General features: G+C 46.4%; 1 protein-coding gene across 1 annotated transcript in view; it reads left to right on the top strand.

Moving 5' to 3' along the window:
- The window catches only part of LOC144113479 (uncharacterized), a 156,367-nt gene that overhangs the window by 57,779 nt on the left and 76,438 nt on the right, over positions 1–22,150 (top strand). The window contains 2 exon segments of the mRNA XM_077646569.1: positions 8,379–8,719; positions 10,885–11,047. Coding sequence (XP_077502695.1) covers positions 8,379–8,719; positions 10,885–11,047 — 504 coding nt within the window.

A 22,150-nucleotide genomic window follows, 5' to 3' on the forward strand; every position in this document is an offset into this window, starting at 1 on the left:
CGTCGCTACCTGGTGGCATCGATTAAACAGCTTCACTCCCAAGAGATTGTTCCGGCGTTTCTTTAATAGTGGCGACACACTCACCGGTATAAGTGTAGGCGAGCTATATTTGTCGTAGTTCTTGCCACACTTGCAGATCGCTCTGACAAGTTGTCGTCAAAAAGCATGTTGTATGTTGGAAAGCACTCGCGCCTGAAGACCTCATCAGGGTATGGAGGGAGCACCAAAAGAAACTCCGCGGTGTTGTGTCAGAAGTATCGAGAAAATACGATGTAAAGATGCAGATGAGATTTCAGCCCTTTATTGTACAAGAGCTAGTTGCAGACAGACATTTTTTGCCCTTCCTTGCTGTTACCGGTTCCAAACATTAGCCGCCAAAAAATGCGCGGCTTGCTTTTCTTGCTTTTTAAAAAAGGAGACATTCAAGCGAATGAGGGAGAAAACAAACAAAACAAACTTATATTTTATCCGGAAGGAGGCAGAGTAAATGGCGGAGAAACAAAGTGAACCCCACAGGTGCAAAGCTGAACCCATGCACGCGCCTTGCGGAAGGCCAACCATTTCCCGGCTGCACTCAAATAGCTCGGGCAGCCGAAGGATCTGCGCACCGCATAAAGAAACGCCAACTCGCACACACAGATGCACTGCACTCCTGCCACAAAGAGAGCGCCAAACGCTGTGTGCCGTCGCGATCGATTAGGTGGACAGACAAAACAAATGCATTCGAAGGACCCAGAAAACCCCCACGCTGCTTTCAGGGCTCGTCCTTACCCGCCGGAGGGTCCCTTCCGCCCATAGCTTCAGTCACTCTGATCGCCACCCGCGTACCCTCCATTTTCTTGCGGTGAAGATGAAGGGTAGGGAAACACACGGTCAGGGGTTCTACTGTCTCCGCGACACTGCCGCAAGATAGGCCTGAGGGTAGCAGCGCGGTGGATGTCTGGGCTGTGGTTTGCATGGCAACGGTGTGCCGAGGCTCGCGGCAGAGGTTCGTTTTGGATGATTGTATTGTAGATATGGGCTATAAAAACATGAATCGGTAATAACCGCTGAGCAGTAATCGAATTGTGCATGTAAAATAAGCGGGTAATACTCGCATACATAATAAAAGAGAGCGTAGTCTCTACGCGAACTGCATGCTGGCACGCAGCATCGCAATCTCTGTTTGGACATTTAGGCATTCGCTACCTTTTTTTTTGTTTTTGTCAGGGATAAGTTTGTTGCCCCGCTTTTTCCATTCATATAGTTCTTGTTGCAACCCACTTGCCTGATGACACTTCTGTTTTCTGTCAGCCCTTATACAGTGCTGCGGAAGCCGCCGTCGCTCACCGGCGAAGTTACGCCTCACCTCTGTTTATTTCAACTGCTCATGCACTCTCTCTTCTTAAACATTATCGCACCTTCAGTTAAGCAGGCTGAGATCGACTTCTTTTTTTTTTTTTGCCGAACAGTGCTATCCATTGCAGATCAGATTTCGTTAAGAAGACGTTATTCCACTGCAATCAATTTACCCACATCATTGCATAAGATGAGTGCAGCGACATCATGAATGACGAGTATGCTAAGACAGCTTACAATACATTTTGCAATTTAATAATTAACTACCGTAATGAATGCACCACAGTTTTTTTCCACTCAGAAAAGGCGTGCTGACCCTAGAAATCTCTGGATTGCAAACGGCCTTCTGCGCTTCATTCGTAAAAAAAAAAACAGCTTTAGAAAAAAAGTTCAACAACAACCCTTCAACACAAATTTTATTGAGCGCTTCAAAGGTTACCCTAAAGAAACTGTCTGCTACATTTAATGACGCCCTAAGAAAAAAAATACTACCAAACACAAATACTTAGTAATTGGAATAATACACGCAAAAACTATTAAATATTCAAAGAGTTCATCAATCAAGCTAACCCTGATCCCCTTCCGGTCACTCTTAATGACGGCAATTCTGCTCATGCATGCTCTTTCGAACTAGCAAAAGCTTTTCATGCTAGTTTTTCTTTGCACACATCAGCCAGCACTAAGCGCACATCCACACCTGTCTGCTGCCCTTATTCGTTTTTTTTTCTTCATCTGACATCACCGGGAGAAGTTCTTCATGTACTAAATTAATAAAAAAAAACACTGGAGCTGGGTTAGATAAAATACCTCCTGCTTAAATGAAACCAATTTCTCACGATATCTTTAGTGCTCTAGCACATATTATAAACATTATGTATAAGACGGATTATTTTCCTTATCAGCTTGAGCAAGGAAGAGTTGTTCCTGCCTTTAAAAAAGGTGACAATGGAATGATCGGTATCTGTCGTCTAGCAACCATATTGCCCTTCATTAGCAAGCTAATAGCAAAAATAATCGCTACTCGTTTGCTCGCTTACCTGCTAAAATTCAGATTACTAACATCCCGTCAGTATGGATTGACACATAACTATTAAACTGAACTAGCAATAATAGAATTAATTGATTTTATCTAATTTCCACTTGGCAAAGTACTTTTTGTGGGCGCTGTTTTCACTGATTTAACGGAGGCTTCCGACACCATTAAGCATGATATTCTTTTTTCGAAACTTAATGCACAAGATATGTGCGGCCCAGCGCTTAATCTAGTTCGCAATTACCTCTTTCAACTCGTGAAATTTGCTATTACGCTTTAAAACCAAACAATAATAAATTGAGGTCTTTCGCAGTGCTCAATTTTGGGCCCTTTACTTTTCTAATATATAATAATGATTTGCCTCTATACCTTACCAATTCAAACTCCATCCTCTATGCCGACGACACTACAATAGCTTAACCGATAACTGCATTTCCAACCTAACGAACCAATTGATTACCCATTTAAAAACATTATCATCTGGTGCCGTGATAACCTGTTTGAAATAAATCCTAGCAAAGCATATGTCACAATGTTTCACCCTCGGAATAGAGAACTTGCGCCTATGGCTTATCTTCGTTCTTTTTTTAGGTACTCATATCATTTATCCATCTAATTCGGGTGGTGTTGTCGTTGACGAGCATTTAAAGTTTAATCTGCATGCTAAGCCTCTTACAACTAAAATATCTTTTGGTATTCACGCACTAATTAAAATACCATTATTTTCAGCGAGAAATTACCCTTTCATTGTACTGTTCCTTTACACACAGTCAACTTACATATTGTGTATCATCTTGAGGTAACACGTAATTTAAATACCTGTACTGTGTTCATCATCTTAAGACTCAAGCCGTATGCCTATTACATTCAGTCCCCCTAGAGCTTCCGTCCCGAATTTGTATTATAACGTTGGGATTCTGCCATTGTCACTTCAACTTAGCCACCAGTTAGCTGTTCTTATCTTTCGGGCTCGTAGCGATGGCATTAATCTGAATGTTCTGATTCAATGCGATTATCTAATCGTAATAACACCAGGCTTTCTTAACGTAATAATTTGCTTCTACAAAAATAACCGCTAATTTAGGAAAACAGACAGTTTATTTCTCTGCCATCTCATTATGGAGTTCATTGCCTACAATCGTCAAATTACCTCACACCCAACAAAAGTTTTGCGCACTCTTTGAAGAATCATTTGTTGTCCACTCTTACAGTTTTTAATAGGCATATTTTTGGAATAGAGTTTAGATTTTTTTTCCTTTCTTCCTTCCTTTACTTGCTACCATTGTTTGCTGTAGTGTTTCCTCATTTTTTTTGCATTGACATAATTACTATATATCGTGAGTGATGCACTTTGTTGATATTTTTGCGCTTTCTGTTAGTTTTTATTTCCTCATTATTTTCATGGTGAAGACGTTTGCTTTGTAACTGTAAAACGCCGACGTCCTTTACGCTTCAATGTATAATTACTCTGCACTTTGTATGTAAACCTTCGTTATTTTTCGTGCTATCACTATATTTTTACTATGCTGCCTAACATATGAATTTATTGTTATCTGCTTTGTAATAGGAGGTCCCCCTGGTAGTCTGACTTCAGGACCTCCTTTTGTACTCTTTGTTACCCATGTAACACGTATTTAATTGCAAATAAACCTCAAACTTCAATACAGTCGGAATTCGTAAGTCCGCGAACAGTGGCGTTAATTTCGCAAAAACTGCTTCATGCGCGTCTGCTTCTTGAATGTAGAACAGATGCTGCTCCACAGGTTGTGCAGCCGTAACTCATCACGAGTTAGCTGTTGGGTCTCGTAAAGGAATACGCCATTAAATGTGCTCTTGCATCAATTTCTGACCTCATGGGTTGCAGTTAATTACTGTCATAAGACAGGAAAAAGGAATGTTTAACTTTCACTGAGGCGCCACAGAAAATTGTCCTTAAAGCTTTGACTTCGTGAACTCATGAAAAACCTGGACGTTTCTATTTTTGCGTGTGTGTGATCTGTACTTCTTCACAACTTTTATCATGCAGTGTTTTATTTACGTAAACTGCTGACAAATGCTCTGAAAGCGTCACAGGTCTGAGGTTAAGTTGCCCTACGTTATGCGAGAATTGACTTGTTGGCGTGGTTTTCAACTGCATGGTTTAAAAGACAGCTATTAGGAATGCTTTCTCTGATTCCATCACCCCCCCCCCCTTCTTGTTTTTTTCGTAGGTCACTGCGCTGCCTTTATCTCGCTACAAACTGAGGTATACTACACGCCGTATGCTATGCTTGAGCATTGTTTTGCAGCAAGCGAAACATCTGGAATTTACTTTCCACGAACAGTAATTTTTGCAATACAAACTGATTTTCAGAAGAAAAACAAGAGTCTACAGCTCGGTGGTATCGGCCGCCGCTCGTTGCAAGGGGCAATTGATTCGAGGGACACTGCACGTGCCGCAAAACTGGAAACGTATATTTCCATGCTGAACATATTCCAAGCATCGGCAGCCACTCTTCGTAGCTTGTTGCCGTATTAGTTTTCAGCCCAGCGCGCAAGACAGCCAGCCCCGTCAGTCTGAGCCCGCGATCAGTAAAGAAGGCAGGGGCATTCGCAATACTGACGGTAACCAGAGATCGGCTCCTGTAACGCGCACTGGTGTTGCAATCCACCATCCGACCACGCACCTCTGTGAGCTCCGGAGTCCAAGCTTGCTGTTTCGAAGTTCTGCGAAAGCACGAAGGAAAAATAAGTCGCCTGGTAAAAAGAACACTGACATTGATAGTAGTTGGGCAACTCACACAAAGGTAGCCAGACGTCGCTAGTCTGCGGCGTCGTCTATCGTGAGCGCGGACAAGAGCATTCTGGTAGAAAATACACCGGAATCACACCAGAGTCAGAATGAAGCCGACAGAAGATTCTTTTTTTCTTTCTTAGTTCTGTGCAGGGACATTCCTGTTGAGCAGCTCTAAGGAGTCGGCAGCTCTTACATTTTTAAGCACGTTACAGCATGCTCAAAGCGCTGAATTCTGTCAATAAGTACACGGTCGGTAAATGAGTGTCTGGTATACTGTTTAAGATTATAACAGTATTCTGGCTATACAGTTCCGACATAACGATGTCATGTTTCTGTTCTTGTTTTTGCTTAGATATTAGGGATGTCTTTCTCCTTTCTCTTTGTGATTAGGTTTCCTACCCTAAGGTACGCTGTTGTTTTCTTGTAAAGTGACTTTTTTTTATCGCACATATGATTTGCCACTTAGTCAGCAGTGTCTTGATGTGTAAGCTGGGTTGTAGGCCTCGTCAGGAGGCGCACGCACGCACGCACGCACGCACGCACGCACGCACGCACACACACACACACACACACACACACACACACACACACACACGCACGCACACACTCACACACACACACACACACACACACACACACACACACACACACACACACACACACACACACACACACACACACACACACACACACACACACACACACACACACACACACACACACACACACACACACACACACACACACACACATATATATATATATATATATATATATATATATATATATATATATATTAGCAGGATAGGTAAAGAAAATGAGGGGCTCGTTTGACAAACTTATGAAAGGAGCCAAGCGTCGCCGAAACCAAGGTTCCCCTATGCACCCTGGTTTTGATGACTGTTGACTCCCTTATATATATATATATATATATATATATATATATATATATATATATATATATATATATATATATATATATATATATATATATATATATATATATATATATATATATATATATATATATATATATATATATATATATATATATATATATATTGCTCCCTAGAAACCCATCGAAAAGAAAAGCTTCACGTCCACAATATTGGCTCAGTACATCTTGCTGGTATACTATTTTCTTGTGCCGTAATATACTTGGACGCAAAAAATCCTCTACTACCCTGATTTGAATGCTTCGTCCAGGTCTGTATTTTTGCAGAGAGATGCACCTCTTGTTTGGATTCCTAAGGACGCGTGAAGACACCAGAAACCCGATCTCCTTTATAAGCTGACAGCACTGGTTCCTTGCATTGTGCTGATTGTGCTTGCTGTTCTTGCTCACGGCATTCCATTGAAGTCACACTGCGGAAGACAATGCAAATGAATTCAGCGTTTGCTTTTTCGCTCGAGAGAAAAACAAAAGACGCACGTCTTGAATCAGCTGATATCTGGAAGAAGTAACGTGGGTAGGGAAATTGGAAAGCCAAACAGCCACTTTGCGCTTTGTTTATTTTGGGGTGCCGGATAGCTACTCGGAAGAGCTGGGACGAATTGTTTTTGCACATCTTTCTGGCGCTTGTTTTTTGACTGTGCGATAAGCATGTGCGCATATGAAAAAAAAAGAAAATATAAATAACTCTACCGTCTCTTCATGTCTTGCAATAGTTGCAGTTAGATTCATCTGAAGAGGAGCAAACGGTGGACTTGCATTTCGTTCTCAATGCGGAGCTTGAAAATGATGTTTGCGCAGGAAGGTTCTAAAGGGTGCCCTTGAGAGCAGTGCGTTTAAAACTGGAAGTTTTATTATAACAGGCTACCATGATGTCTGGTGCCGATAATGTAATGTGGTTCCAAACCCTTTTACCCCGGATTCACTCCCATTTCCACTACGAAAAATGCAGGGCGAAATCCATCGAGACCTGTTATAAGCCATCTTTGATGTTGTATTAGATGCTTTATCAGTCGGTTCCAGTTGTGTTCAACTGTCATTTGATGCCATGTTTGGTTACTGTTTATAGTCATCTGTAGTGCGTCTTCGAGAATGAATTTTGGGCTTTCTTTAGTCACTAACGATTCAAGCTTGCTAGGCGTCGTTCTCACGTTACAGTATCCACAAACGAATACTCAGTGATCGCGCAATAAGCGCTTTGTTGACACTATTCCGTGCATAAACGCCACGCGTTTCACTCACACGTCTCATTTTAAACCCCGAGTGACTGCACCGGCGTTTCACTTTTATTAGGTGTCGTACGTGGAGGGATGGCACAGCACATGCCTTGACATATGGACCGCTTCAATTAAAACAATGTTTAGGCGACGAGTGTGGAATACAGCAGAAGGTGGGCTGTCGGCACTTCTTATGTTTTTGCTGACATGGCCATGACACCCCGAGATACGGGCGGAAGACATTCGGAATGCACTTCAACGGACTGTATAAACGCAGCACCAAAGCATTTCGTCGGCTGCAGCAGCTAAAGGATATCGCTGAAAGGGCCAGACAAGGGGCCAGTCGCCGTTGTCGGCCAGGGAATGTGGCCGGCCTTTCGAAATGACTGCCAAGGCTGGCTGACCTGGAGCAGCGGCTCAAGTCGCGGCCTGACATCTGGGACCAATTACCTCTGTTTCTTTTTCTCCTTCCGCGACTTCTCCCGATTGCCAAGGGTTGGGTAATTAGGTTTCCGAGAACCCGCCTGTCCGCAGCGGCGGACCCATTTAGCTACCCGTGATTGACGCATGGCAGGCGGGGCTCGTAGTGGGTCGCCTCTGTCTGGGTGGACCACTCGAGATGCCTTCGATGGGAGACGCAGAAGGGATGATAGGCCAGGCTCAGTGTTATTGTGGCCCTGTGACACTCGCTGATACCAATTTTGCACAGCTCTTGTCTAGGGCGTTCGTGCGCACAAACACATAAAATAATTTCCCCATAGGCGCCTGCCTTCCCGACCCATAACTTTTTTCTAGAAATTTTTGTGATGCACACACGATAGTGAAAAACCGCATTACATTGCGCGTTGCTTCTGCTGTATTAGTGATATATATGAAAAAACTAGATGGCCCTCCAGTCCTCGGCTTCATCAACCTTCAAAGCTTCGATGGAGCACTGGCGCAGTAGTGTATCCCCCGCCCCAATCTATATATAATTCTGTTTCTTAGAGTGACATCGTAAGACTGGCTGTGTGCGTCCTCATGTAATGGCGCCTGACCTTCTGCTTCGGTGTTGCGGTGCAGCGCCCAATGGCGTCGGCGCGGCCGGACCCAGCGCCCGGGATGGCTCGCATTGCGATCTTTGCGGGTGCACGCGGCCCTCGGTGCGCTGCGACAAGTGCAACCGGCAGGTGTTCTGCCTGTCGTGCGACGACATGTACCACCGCCACCCGCGGCGCAAGAGCCACTTGCGACGCGCCGTGGACAGCGTGAACAGCGGACGGCCGGTCGCCGTCAAGCCGCCGCAGCAGCGCGTCGAGGGTGACCCTTCGCACATGCCGGTGCCGCCTCCCAGGAAGAAGAAGTCGCTCTTCAGCGCCTTCAGCCGTGGTCCCGCTGCCACTCATCTGACTGATGACCTCGAGGTGAGCCGCTTGTTAAGCCCAGCTGCACCTCCAGGTAGGCATTAGCGCACACCTGCCCATTCGCGGGGCGTTCAGTCATGTACTTCAGGTGCGTAGTCCTTACTCATGTCTGCTCGGGTTTTCTCGCTGCCACTCACTCACTCACTCACTCACTCACTCACTCACTCACTCACTCACTCACTCACTCACTCACTCACTCACTCACTCACTCACTCACTCGCTCACTCACTTACACACCTCACTCACTTACAAACACTCAATCACTGACTCACATTCTCTCACACTCACTCATTTGCTCGCTCACTCACACTCTCTCACTTACACTCACTCACTCACTCAAACTCACTCTCTCTCACTCACTCATTTACACATACTCATTTACACACTCACTCACACTCACTCACTTACACTCACTCACTTACACACACTCACTCACTCACTCACTCGCTCACTCACTCACTCACTCACTCACTCGCTCACTTACACACCTCACTCACTCACTGTCACTCACACTCACTCACACACACTTTCCCACCTATACTCACTCACTCACACTCACTCACTTGCTCAACACCTCACTCGCTCGCTCACTCTCACTCCCTCATTTACGCTCACTCACTCACTCACTCACTCACTCACTCACTCACTCACTCACTCACTCACTCACTCACTCACTCACTCACTCACTCACTCACTCACTCACTCACTCACTCACTCACTCATTTTTTGACCCTGCCGTGCAAGCTTGTAAAAGACGAGTACAGTACTTGGCACAGGAATCCCAAGAAAGAGCCTTGCGCCTCCGTGTTTCGCTGAAAGCATGGCGCACGATTCAGCCTACCTAGAAGGCACGAATCATGAGCGTATGCTTCGCATGGGCGCGTTGCAGCCTGCTGCTTGCGCCTTCGTGGTAAGCAAGCAAAGCTGAGACGTGTGCCCCAGGCGCAGCCAGACAGCAATCACTCTTGCGCAAACCTCGTTTCCATTCAAGATTTGTTAGTTATCGGTTGTCTATCCAAGGGAGTAAGCACGCACCGTGAAGTATATATGCACGATTTGCAGGCCTGCTGGACGGATGCACGCATGTACTTGGAATTTCGTGGTCCTCAGTAGGACACTTTTAGGTTCTAAACGCTTAAGGAGAGGCGCTCTGCAAGTAGTGAAAACCGAAATTAAAAAAAAAAAAACAAAAAACAGAAGTGAAGTGAACTCAGTCGTAGGACTCGAATGCCTGTCGGTATCTGCGCTGCGGCGCTAAAGATAAATGAGGGCGGCATAAAGGAACCAGTAACTTGCAGAGTGGGATAGCCTTAAATACCAAAATCGGTTCAAGGCATTTTGCAGCGAGCAGATTGTGATACAGTTGGTGTGTCCAATCGAGTTCCGTCCTGTCAGTGCTAGAAGCGAATAGAATAGCTATAGTTATTTCAAAATACTTTCTACATGAAATCGAAAGGCATCAACAAGAGATGAGGATCGAATTCAGTGGCAGTCGTCAAGACATAGGTGACGCGGTCTAATGCCACTTCAAGTCTCCGAAAGGATAAGCGCAGAAAAGTAGTGCGCGAGGCTTTTAATGGACAAATTCAACGTTGGCAGTGACGTCGTTGGGCGATGCGCGCACTGCTCAGCTGTAGTCAGTCAAACTCGCAAAAGCATTTCGACCAGGATCCTATTCTCGGTTTCGAGCTTGTCGTTGATTTTTCACGACATTAAACCAGTAAACAATTCACTTCTTCAGCGTCAAGCATCCTCGTAGCTGAACTACAACATGTTGCTCGAGCTTGCATGGTTTCACCGCTAGCTTGTAGCGATAAGTGCTTGATGTGCATCGGAATAAAACGATATCCTAACTGAGATTAGGAGGTAGTGCGCAGAGCAGGTTGACGGTGATTCCTTCGATTGATGCTGTGGGCACCAGTGGAAGGGAAGAGTAGCCTATATGTTAGTAGATGATCACGTGAATGTATGGGGTTGGAACACTTGCAGAGATCAGTTGGCCGCGGCTGGCGCAGAGAAATGAGTAATTGGAGATCACTTGGAGAGGCCTTTGTATTGGATGCGGACTTGGCCATGTTGATGTCGACGACTAGGATGATGGTGGTGATGATGATGATGATGGATAGACCTTGCTGCGTTATAGTGAGCTCTTTTGCTTCACGCAGAGGCATCCGGCGTTGCCAAAAAAGGAGTTCTCCTGGACTGACAAGTTTGGCAGCATCAAGCGCTTCATGGCGAGCCGGCCTTTGCCCCCAGTACCGCCGGAGGACGAAGGACTGCCGCCGCCGTCGCCGCGATACCACCGCGACCACGTTCCGCTCAATTACGGTGAGTGAGGCGCTCATCCGGTGGAGCGGAACTAAAGACCGCGCCGAGAGGGCGGCGCGCAACACTTGCTGCGTTGCTGTTGCTTCTCGGCCTGTGGGTTAGGAAAGCTTTCGGTCTGTTGCGTCGGCGATCCATGGCAGGTTAGAAGAAGCTTCTCTAATGTGACTCTTGCCAGCAAACGGGAAGGGGCAGCGGGGTGAGCTGTCTGCAGCCTGCACGCCACTGCTTGCGGCGACATGGAGGCGCGCTCACGGCAGGCTATTCCTTCGCAATATTGGCATAGTTTTACATAGTGTAGCGCCACATTTATTAGACTTGCAGAGAGAATTCGTGCGTTAAACGTGACTAAACGGTGTTCCCCATTTTAGAGGCAAGCTTGCCAGTTCTGGCCAGCTTTTGTTATGCAACATTTGACTTCTCGTCGCGTTTTTTTTTTTGTATCATGGTGCAGTCTGTCGAAATGAGTGACAGCCACTCATTTCTATAAAGTCAGCGTGCACTCTTCGCTCGTTTAACACACGATATAGAGCGCTACAGTACGGTAGCGCAAGTGCGCAGCAACGTTTTTTTGCCCTTGTTTTTCGGGGCCTTTCATTAACGGCAGGTAAAAACGACCACGCAGAAAGCAATTCGCCACACAAAGAAAAAAAAGGATCAGCTGTTTCTGAAGCACCACTTGAACTTAACAGTTGTGCTTGGGTCTAAAATAAATACTACAAAATTAGAATGATTAACGTTCGAAAGTCAACTAGTTAGGCGGAATATAAAAATACTGTCAGTTGGGCCACACGGCATCAAGCAGTATGTCGGAGGTTTCACCCATCTGTGGTGTTCCACTTTTTTTTTAGCAATTGACGAGCCTAAAGAGGTCTAATGTATGAAACTCGCAGGTAAAGCACGCGAAGTTCTTTTGGGCTAGCACTTGAAATGGTGACGTAATCGCCCATTAAAATCGCAACGGTCTTCAAGCTTCTCCGCAGCGCACGACGCCAAGTGAGGCACGCATGAAGACGTCATTGAAGGTATCGGTACATTTCCAACGCACAAACGCTTGCTTTGATGGGGGAAAAAAGCAGCGGCACCGAATGCAAAGTCCGCCGAGCCTTCTTTGGCAGCATCCAACGTGGCACGGCAGAGTGGCTGACGGCAGCAGTAATGTGAAATCTTACCTCACACCGAACCTCCCCGTACTCCTCCGGGGCTTTGAGAAGAGCAAAATTCAATCGTCGATTAAGTCACTATTTAAATGGCAGCGCAAAAACGCTAGGCATGCGTCACCTACACCCTATATAGTTTTGAATCCTTGAATATAGCGGAATTCTCAAAAAGTACTGCAGTGGCCCTTTGAATTACGTGAAACACCCTCTACTTAATTCCAGGTCAATTTTCTGAAATACCTCGTTCCAGAATTTGTTGCTAATGCGCTTATATTCGCAAAAATGCCGTGAATGCCAAGCCCTTCTGCGTCAAAAAGCAAAAAAGATGAATATTTTCACTGCGTCAAAGAGAGGAATCTTCACCAACGATCTCTGAAGGTGGCAGAGTGGAAGCAAGCTGGATTTCATGTTGTAAAATAGCCGAAAAAAGGAAAAATTGTTCCAGCGAACGATGCTCGACATAGAAGCTTCACTTCGGCGCTTCTGGCTCTCAGGGACCACAAGAAATTCATTCGTGTTTTGTGTCGCAGCTAAGCATTTCGCTCGTTTCAAGAGCGAGCCGAGCTCTTGCGCATAACGATAAATGCAAAGGCATTAGTTTTTTTTTTTCTGAAGCGCAGTGAAGAGAAGTTCATTCTGAGCCGAAAATATTTGTCGAAGTGTTGACCCATCCACCAGCCAGCCATACGAACTAAAAAAAAGAGAAACCAACATTATAAAATGAACGGAAAGTCCAGAAAGAAAGGCAAAAAAAGTGACGTAAACCTGCCAGGCTCCCTGGGCAACAGGGCTAAAGTTCCTTTGCTGCTCCAAACTTTGCACTCTGATTTAATGGAATTCGCATTGAACTCAATTGAAAGGTGATATGCCACCCGAAATACGCTGCCATAACGTTTCGGAGAAGCAGGTGAAAGATGAGAACACCGGAACATATAAAATGTGGCGGAATAAGGAGGAAAAAAAAATACTTTAGAAAGTCGCTAATTGCGAACCATGCCCAAGACGATACGTTCCAGTGAAAATATTTATTTCACCCTGCAAGAGAACATCTAAAATAAGTAAATTTCTATGGAATGTCAATGTAAACCAGGGCGTGCGAAAACTGCAAGGAATAAAAGGACAAAAAGATTACAACGACGCAGTATGGAGAGTTAGTGAAGAGGATAATCAGAGGTTAATGTTACATGTCGGCGATATGCCGTGCTCTTGTAAACAAAGATAGTAACAAAATAGTTCAGGCACGCAGCTGTCACAAAGGTGGACGTTTGCTACTCCGCCAATAGTGAATACTCACAGAAGGCGAATATGACTACATGCGCGCACTTGAAAAAAAAAAAAATTCTTGCGTGAGGTCCACAATCTGAGAAAGCAGATGTAATAATTATGCAGGCTATGAGCTGTTTCTTGGCTCTGAGCTGCGATGTAAATGCATATTTTCGTTGTTCTAGAAAGCGCTATGTTATTTAAGGCCCAGCTGCAAGGTTAAAATATTAATGAGGCGTTTGATCATTAGCCACTTTGATGTCGAAACAGGTCATACGCGAGTGTACCAAGTATCTCACAGGCTGAGTGCCGCTAAGAGAGGCCGTCGTTCCCCACATTCACGCAAATAGCTCCCCGTCAACGTTGCATGAGCTTATGAATATTGATCTGTTGACGACTGTCGCTGACATGAATACGAGAGGTCTTCAATCTCTCAAAGCAAGTTTAGAACGAACGAACAGTTTGCGCAAAGTTGCTACTGTCGCTAAACTTTGGCTCAACACCAACGACTATTCAGCGTCTGCTGACAAATCAATCTGCTATACCATATGCTTAGGACTAACATTAAGATCTAAATCACAATAAAACTATCATGCACCCTGCAGCAGTTTCAGCCCTTTGGAGAAGAATTCACTCACAGGGGCATGTTTCAAAACTGGAGTCTCGAAAAAGCCCTGACAGAGGTGTCAATGTAGGAGTTTCAAAGGTGCGCATCATCTTCACCTAAAATTCCTCGCGAGCGGTCTAAACCTTTATTAAGCGCTATCGTTCAAGAACATGAGTACACACACGTCATAGCGTTGCATGAGATATTGTTGGCCGGTCGGACACAAGTGGAATATGTTTAGTCGGAATTATTTTTCCACGCACGCGATTTTTGCATGGAATACCTGGCCAGAAACTTCCAATAAACAGCACAGTCTTCTAAAAAAAGCAACGGCTGTCTCATTGAGAAAACAATAACAGATTAGCAGAACGTTACAAAAGTGCACGAAAGTCAAAACAGTGCAAATAACCTATTATTATTATTAACCTACCGAGGAGCGAAGATTAAAATGAACGCAAAGGGGGGGGGGGGGGGGGGCGGTCCTTTTAGTGCGAAAACACTCATACGCTCACAGACACCGAGCAGGAGTCTTGTCACCTACGTGCATTTGTAAATAAAAATAAATAAAATAAATATTCATGGCCTGGAATCGAACCCGCGATGGCGCGAACAGATCAGCTTCACAGGCCGCTGCGGGAGAGCACTAGGCTGACGCCCCAGTTTTTTTCCTTTTATTGCATAGAAATCAATCCCGCTGAGCTACCAAATTCTTTACGTACACGAGCACTATTCCGAAAAATAGACACACATTCCACATTCTCATGTCTTCGTGCACTGCACTCCACCTACACATCAAAATTGAGGGAGACATACACATGCGTCTAGAACCGGCAACAATTCAGGCGGCCAGTCCAGCGCAGCATGAACCCCCCGAACCAAGGCGCATTGTTCACCGAGCAGAGACTCAGACGAACGAGCTGCATGGTTCTGCGTGTAGATCCATCATGCGGCTTTTCTACACGCTGAAAAGTTCAAACAGCATTATAAGATCGCACGGGATCTCGGAGTCTTTCAGAACAGGCAAGAACCTTATAGTGTACGGCGATATCTCAATGTGCGTTTTGATTGTCCACTGTAGTATGTCCCAGGAAAACACTGCATCACGGCACCACACAAAAAACAATGATCGATCGACTCTGGTTGGCCCCGCAGGCGACAGTTCATCGACCATGTCACAAAAGTCCCCTTAGCGCTAAGTCTGGCCTTCAGGGGTAGAGTCGAAATGTGGAGTTAAAAAAAGTTTTTCCAGTTGATTGAATATACATTCGCTGAACCTGCTTCAATACACCAGAATCCATAAAACCAAGGTAAGACTTCCGATACATTGGCACAGGGCATAGAGATTCTATTGGTAATTTTGTCATCTGCCTTCTTGAAAGGTCGAATAAATATTGCGACGAGAAGCGAACAGTTAGAAATCAAAGCTATCAGCAATCTCCTTCAAGAAACTCCACAAAGCTCGCTCACGGCCATAACCAGTCGAAGCAAACAGACACGGCAGACGCCAACAGTCGCCTTTTAAGCACCGCAAGTAGAAAGGGATGGTTTGCAGCTTTGAAGAAGAAAAACCGTGAAACCAGCTGGTGGTGGTGGGGGGACTAACCAGTGAACAAGGCCAACTCCTCCAGACTCCAGAGAAAGAAACAAATTGTCTCTACGCATAGGCTCCCATTGAGAGCGCCAAACAAAGGCCGCGAATAGTCTGTGCAGCGATTGTGCCTTCTTCCTCGCAGGTGGTCACGCCTCATGTGGTTGGTTTCGTTGCCTCTGAAGCGATGGCACAGTCTCATGTTAACCTGCACCACACACTCGCGCTGTGCATTGCACATCGTCGCCTTGCATCTGCAGCGCGAACGGATCAGATCAGCTTAACCTCGATCAGAGCTTAACCTGAGTCTAGTATCGTCACCAGACATTGCCAACGACCCAGCAAAGCGAAACTTTGAGCCAACCATTCTAAACACGTACTTTCGCATTTCTACTCGGTTTAACTACGTTAATAGCCTACCAATTTTTCTTCGAAGGGCGTGAACATAGACCTTCAATGCTTTGAAGGACTATGGTGTTAATAACAGTAAAGTTACAGAAGAGGACGGCTGAGCCCCGGTGAGCGCTGGCAGCTCGCTAGCTTGAGTCCTTCATTAACGAGAAGGAATGTGCCGTGGCAGCAGAATGAATAAAGAAAGCTAAATGTGAATCCTTGTGCTGTAGGGACTGAAAAGTTGGCTAACAACCGTTCCATTTGCGGAAATAAGTAGAAAAGATTAATTGGTAAATACAACCTCGCTTTGATGAGGAAAGTTCAGGTCACACACACTTTACTCCTCACTTAAGCGTGGAAAGGTGACGGTGATGCAACTATCGCCGTCATTCGTTCGATAGCAGTAGCGCCGTCAACCGTACGTCTACCGATGCAATTGCCTTTGATTTCAGTGGGTTCATTTTTACTTTTAATGCCTGGGTAGACGCGCACCTTTTGTAAAAGAAATGAATAGGTCACCGGATTTGCTGCTAAGCGACGTATTGGGGCTCTTGTAGCGGTCTTAATGTACGGAGAGGTGAGTTCGAGAGTACCCCTCACCATCGACGGGTTTGTAGCGCTAGCAGTGCTAAAGAAGCCATACCGAAGGCACGAGAATCAAAGTCGGTGACCTGTATATTTTTGGCATGGGCTGTGCAGTCGTGAATACGGCTCGACTCGACCGACTCGATGTTCGGCGAACTTCGGATGTAAGACGCGTTATCGACGATGAAGCGTAAGAGACGAGGTTGTGCTTGCGAAAGTGATAGGCTTATTGGAGGGCGAAAGGCTTTGATTAAAGGGCAACTGCACGAGTTTAGAATTCGACGAGCTTAAGTGGGTCGAATGTAAAAAAAAACTTGCAGGTAAAGCATGCGAAGTCCTTTTAGGCTAGCATTTGAAGTAGTGACGAAATCGCCGGTTAAAATCGTGATGGCCTTCAAGCCTCTCCGTAGCGCACAGTGCCGGGGGGGGGGGGGGCATGATGACGTCATCCACAGTACGGGTACATTTCTAACACATAAATGCTTGCTATGTAGGAAGAAAGGCAACGCCACCAAAGGCAAAGCCGACCGAGCGTTGTTTGGCACCATCCCGCTACGCACGGCGGGGTGTGGTTGACGGCGGCGGAAATTTGAAATCTCACCGTCTGTGATGTCACAACGAGCTTCTTCGCACTTTTCTGGTGCTCTGAGCAGAAGCCTGAAATTTAATCACTGATTACTTCAGCATTTTAAATGCTACCGCAAAAAAAAAACCTTGCCATTCTATTTGAATCCCTGAATATCGCGGAATTCTCAAAATTGGAGCCGTTGCCTTTTAACGACGGTTAAATAACTTACCCCGCGGTTTTCACCGGGGTTCCGTTCTGGATACTAGAATAGCAAGCGATGTGTGCCCTCGTCGGCATAGCCGCACGCAAGCTGTGTACTTCATGCGCGGTCAAGTGAACATAAAAGTGCTCCGAAGGCGGCTTTAGTCGCAAACAGCGGACAATAGCCCCCAGGGGCGAAGGGTGAACACAACTGATGAATCAATGTAATACAAATTAGAACTTCTGAAATTGGGCTCCAACCATATACTTTAACTCAAACGAGCACTAATAGATTTTGGAAGCCGGCGCATTTTACCTCGCAATAATGCAGGGCCAGAAGCACGAACTTTGTCCTGGTTCGACTTACTTTGTTTATAGCTGAATACTTTATTTATTCATGTATAAATGAATAAAATGCTATCTTTGCCATGGGCTTGCCTAGCTGCCATTCCGGCCTTAAAGTTTATGTGAGTAATACAGCGTCCGGTTACCCACTGCAAGAGTGCACCGCGTTGTACTTTGTTAGCGAAACAGCTGTGGAGCTGTGTTTTTTTTTTAATGTTGGACACGCAATGACGCTGTTCCCAGACTGTTATTACACTTAATGCTGCACAGCAGAATCTGTAGATACGCTGTGATTGGATGATCCTTGAATTTCATTTTCCCTGTGTGTTCACGCAGCTGTTGCGGTTGCAAATATTTCCTTGATATCACTGTTCTGTCGTGTATTGCGTTTAACAGTGAGTTTTAGCATAGCGGTGCCTTACTAGCGTAGACGTATAGCGAATTAACGTACAGCTTATGTGCACGAGCAGTGGCAGACACGCGTCTCACCTTGCTTCACATACTGCAACTATGAGTGCGCAGAGCGATACGTTTGTCTGGTGTACGTCCACGTCAGGACGCTTGCACTATGCTAAAGCTCTCCAATGCCGCTATGTACGCTGTGATGTTTTACGTCGTCAGTGTAACATACCAGTTCTTGTGTGTTTTATCAGCTCCCGCGACTGCCACTGCCAGGCACAAGCCTCGCGTTTATGCTGAAGGAGCGCACGTGTTAACGCGCGTACGTGGAAGGAGCAGAGTTGTCTAGGTAACACATGCATCCGCTACGCTAATCATGGGTCTGCCCTGCATTGGGCTCCTCTTTACAGACGCTGCAGGGCACTCTTTATCCCGCCGGTGCATCCACAGTAGATAAACTTGTTGCGACTGCGGTGGTCACTGTAAGTACTCTGATGAGAATGAAGTTGGGCCTCGTAAGCCTTGTGGAACCGAGCCGAAATGGTTTAATAGCGTCTTTGGATCGGAAGTCAGTTTTCGCCAACATCTGAAAGCGAGAGAGTCCGCCTTTAGGTTACCAGAACTAATTAGGTTCGAAGCCATGTGTACGGCGGATCTCTTTCGGCGCACTATATAGCGTTTAAGCGATTGAGTTCCAGCGCGGCTGTTGACGGTGCCGCGGCGTGTATTCATTTTCCCGACGGCGCTGGCCTTGCGCCGCGGGAGAGTGGGGCTCCGGCGGCCGCGGTCCATGCGTGGCTGAGATCAAGGGCCAGCGAAGGGAGTCGGCTCGCGGCCCGAGGGCTTGTCAAAGCCGGCCGCGCGAGGGCTCGGAAGAGCGTACCTAAGCTCGCCGAGGGGGATCAAGCGCGTCGAAATAACTCGGCCTCTCCCATCAGGCGCTCCACTTAGCGCACGACCAGGCGGGAAAGGCGGTGGCCTTCGTAAGAGCGGAGCAGTCGGTGCACGCCGCCGGAGCGCCTGATTGCAACCGCGCCTGTAGACACCGCCAACACCGCGCGCACGCCGCCCTTCCACGGGGAGAGGAGGGCGCACCTCCGGACGCAGGGCCGATCGCGACACGCGCCTTTCATTGAATCCCTGCCAAGAAGTTCGACGGAAATACCGCACAGCTGCTGGCTGTGGGCGCTCACCTCACTCAGCAGTTGCGCGGTGTTGGGGGGGGGGGGGGGGGGGGCATCGGGTCGGCGTTTCGAGTGAGGGAAGCCTCCGGCTGCTCCCTCTCGCCGGAATGAACGAGCTGTCGATAAGGGTGCCGCTGCTCCAATTAGAGCGAGGTGTGGAAAATTGCCACCTCACCGACTCCCGTGTTTATAAGTCGCGACACGTCGCCTTGCCCTCGAGCTGGAGCTCGGTCGTTTCGCGTCGGGCTCCTCGCTAGAGTGAGCGCGGCGTTGTGCGCTTTCACTTTCGGGTCGTGGATCGCCGTGCTTTATGGCTGGCGCGTGCCTCAGAAACCGGGATGCTAAAACAGGAAGCGGGACGCGGACGCGCTTTATTCCCAGTCATGTAGCTCTCGCGGAACAAAGATAAAAATAAAGCGTCGATTGGCAATTCTCCCTCGCTCTCGCGCGCATCCTTCAAACCATTTGTTAGGACATGCTCAGCAATATTAGATGCGGTTACGTAGCCCTCGCACTTTACTGCCTAGTAGGAAACTTCCGGGGTAGACTTCTAATCTTTCTTCACCATTTTGTGTATAATGTTTGCCTAACGAGTAGTACAATGATGGTTGTCCTGTTTATTGAAAGCAGAAATTCGCCGCAGCAAGGATCTTAAATAAGTATAGAATCATGTATTTACTTCTTGTCTGCTGAAGCATTGCTGCCATATGCATCATGCTAGCTATCGCACCCTGTTACAACGTGCAAAATTAGTACAAACATTCGTTTCACTTTTTTCGGGATGCTGCATATTAAGTTCTTCCATCACACTTGCAATGTCTGAGACAGAAGGGAGATTAATACTGCTCTTCACGCGGACACGAGTGCGCACCGATAAAAAAAGAAAGTGAGAATCACGTGGTAGCGCTTTTTTTTATCTCAGTGTAGGGTATAACACTGTAGTCTGAAAATGTTGCAACACCTGCAATGAGTTGGATAACGAAAAATGAACTAAACAGTAGGACACATGTATTATGAGTTCTCTGGAGCAATGCCATTAAAACAGGCCGTTTTACTCGAGTTCACGAGCGTCATATTAACTGCATGACTCCACGAAGCACGCTGCAGCTCCCAACTTTTGAATCGCCCAGTTTGAACACAGTCTCATATTGACGAACATCGTGTTTACGAACATAGATGGCGCTCGCGGCCGCCGGAGCCGGCAGCGGGTCTCTTCGTCGTCGGCTGCGGTGCGCGGTTCGCTTATGTGCCGTTTGAGAACTGCCTTCTATGTAGAGTTGTTTAGGCTGCCTACTTTGAACCATTGTATTTGCGAGCAAATGTAGCGCACGCTGCAGTATGTACGACTACATGAGAAGCCTGTTCGATTCGTAGAAACACCCAGCAGATTTAGCGCTTCGAAGTCATAGAAAGGTATGTCCGGCATAACAACACGCATTTGTCGTAACGTTTTACAACGTTATGTCATTGCGCTCGTCGCGCAGCAGCATCGGCGGCTTTGTTCTTTGTGATGTCACAGCGAGCGTGTGTAAACCATCCGAAGGTTAGGACTTCTGCAGCGGTTACAAGAGACCCATTATACACAGCGCAGAAGGAAAGCCGCCCGCGCTCTAGACTTCTGACAAAGTCTGGACATTATTTCCTACGCGTCACCTGCGATACATGTTGTTAAGATCTGAATAATTTTTATTTCTTATCGCAGAACTGTATGAATTGAAAACGCAATTTTCGCGAACGGTCTATTGGAATTTTTTTATGAAAGAAAGCTTTCAGGGATGCTGGTGGCCTGTTTAAAGATACACGCATGTAAAAGTCAGCCCTAACAGTGCATAAAATTTCTTGGGTTGTAGAGCTGCCTTGCCACGTGGTGGAGCAGTTTAGAATTTTGCTCATGATTTACTCCATGCGCATGCGTATTTGCAAGCAATTTTCTTTCCCTTAGGGATTCAAAAATCATCTAAAGTAGCAAATTTTTGTTATGTTCAATTATCTTTTTGCGCAATAAAACTCTCAGTTTTTGACACTTTTGCAATGAAGGAGCCGCTAGTGTTGAAATCCCGGGAGGTCATAACTTTTACCCGACGCTCTCAACGTCTTGATATGAGAGGGTTAACAAGATCGCGCTATCTCCGAACTGCCTGCAGTTCAGTCTCGTATGACGGAGCACAGAGGAGGAATGGGCGAAGGTATTTGCGCCTGCGCAGCTGTGTCCGTCAGTAAGGAAGTCACTCAATACAGCCCACGTTTTCGGTCGCGTAGCACGGGGCGTTAGAAACGCGGTCATATATAGCGAAATTAGTCTGGCTAGAGAATTCCGTGTTTGTGGATGGAATCAATTTCAGCGCCGCAAACAAATCCGCTGAAGGGACGACCGGCGGCGCGTCACGCACAAATATGTCTCCTTCGCAAATATTGTACTACATCCCTGATTGCACTATCTCGAGCTTGCATCGGTCGGAGCGCTCTATGCGACGTAATTTTCCTTCCTTGTGATTTCCCCTTCAATCTGAGCAAAAAGAAAAAATAATAATAAAGGGGTCTCGGCTCATTTTAGCAGCCTGGACAGCGGTGGGTCGAGGCGGACGAGCGTTTCCGCGAACCAGGAAGCCGAAGGAACTCCGAGAACCTCTTAGGGACTTTTTTGGATCAGTAAACAGCGCGTGGACACAGGGCACTAGAAGAAAGAAAAGACGTGCTATCAGGCCTGACTGAAACGAGCACTTTTTCCTTTCACTTTCTGCCATGGTATACAACTGGCGCGATTAATGCTTTTCCGTAGAGATTCCAGCGAAAACCGGCAAAAATACAGCAAA

This window comes from Amblyomma americanum, chromosome 1 (genome assembly GCF_052857255.1).
Source record: "Amblyomma americanum isolate KBUSLIRL-KWMA chromosome 1, ASM5285725v1, whole genome shotgun sequence".
Classification (NCBI taxonomy): domain Eukaryota; kingdom Metazoa; phylum Arthropoda; class Arachnida; order Ixodida; family Ixodidae; genus Amblyomma; species Amblyomma americanum.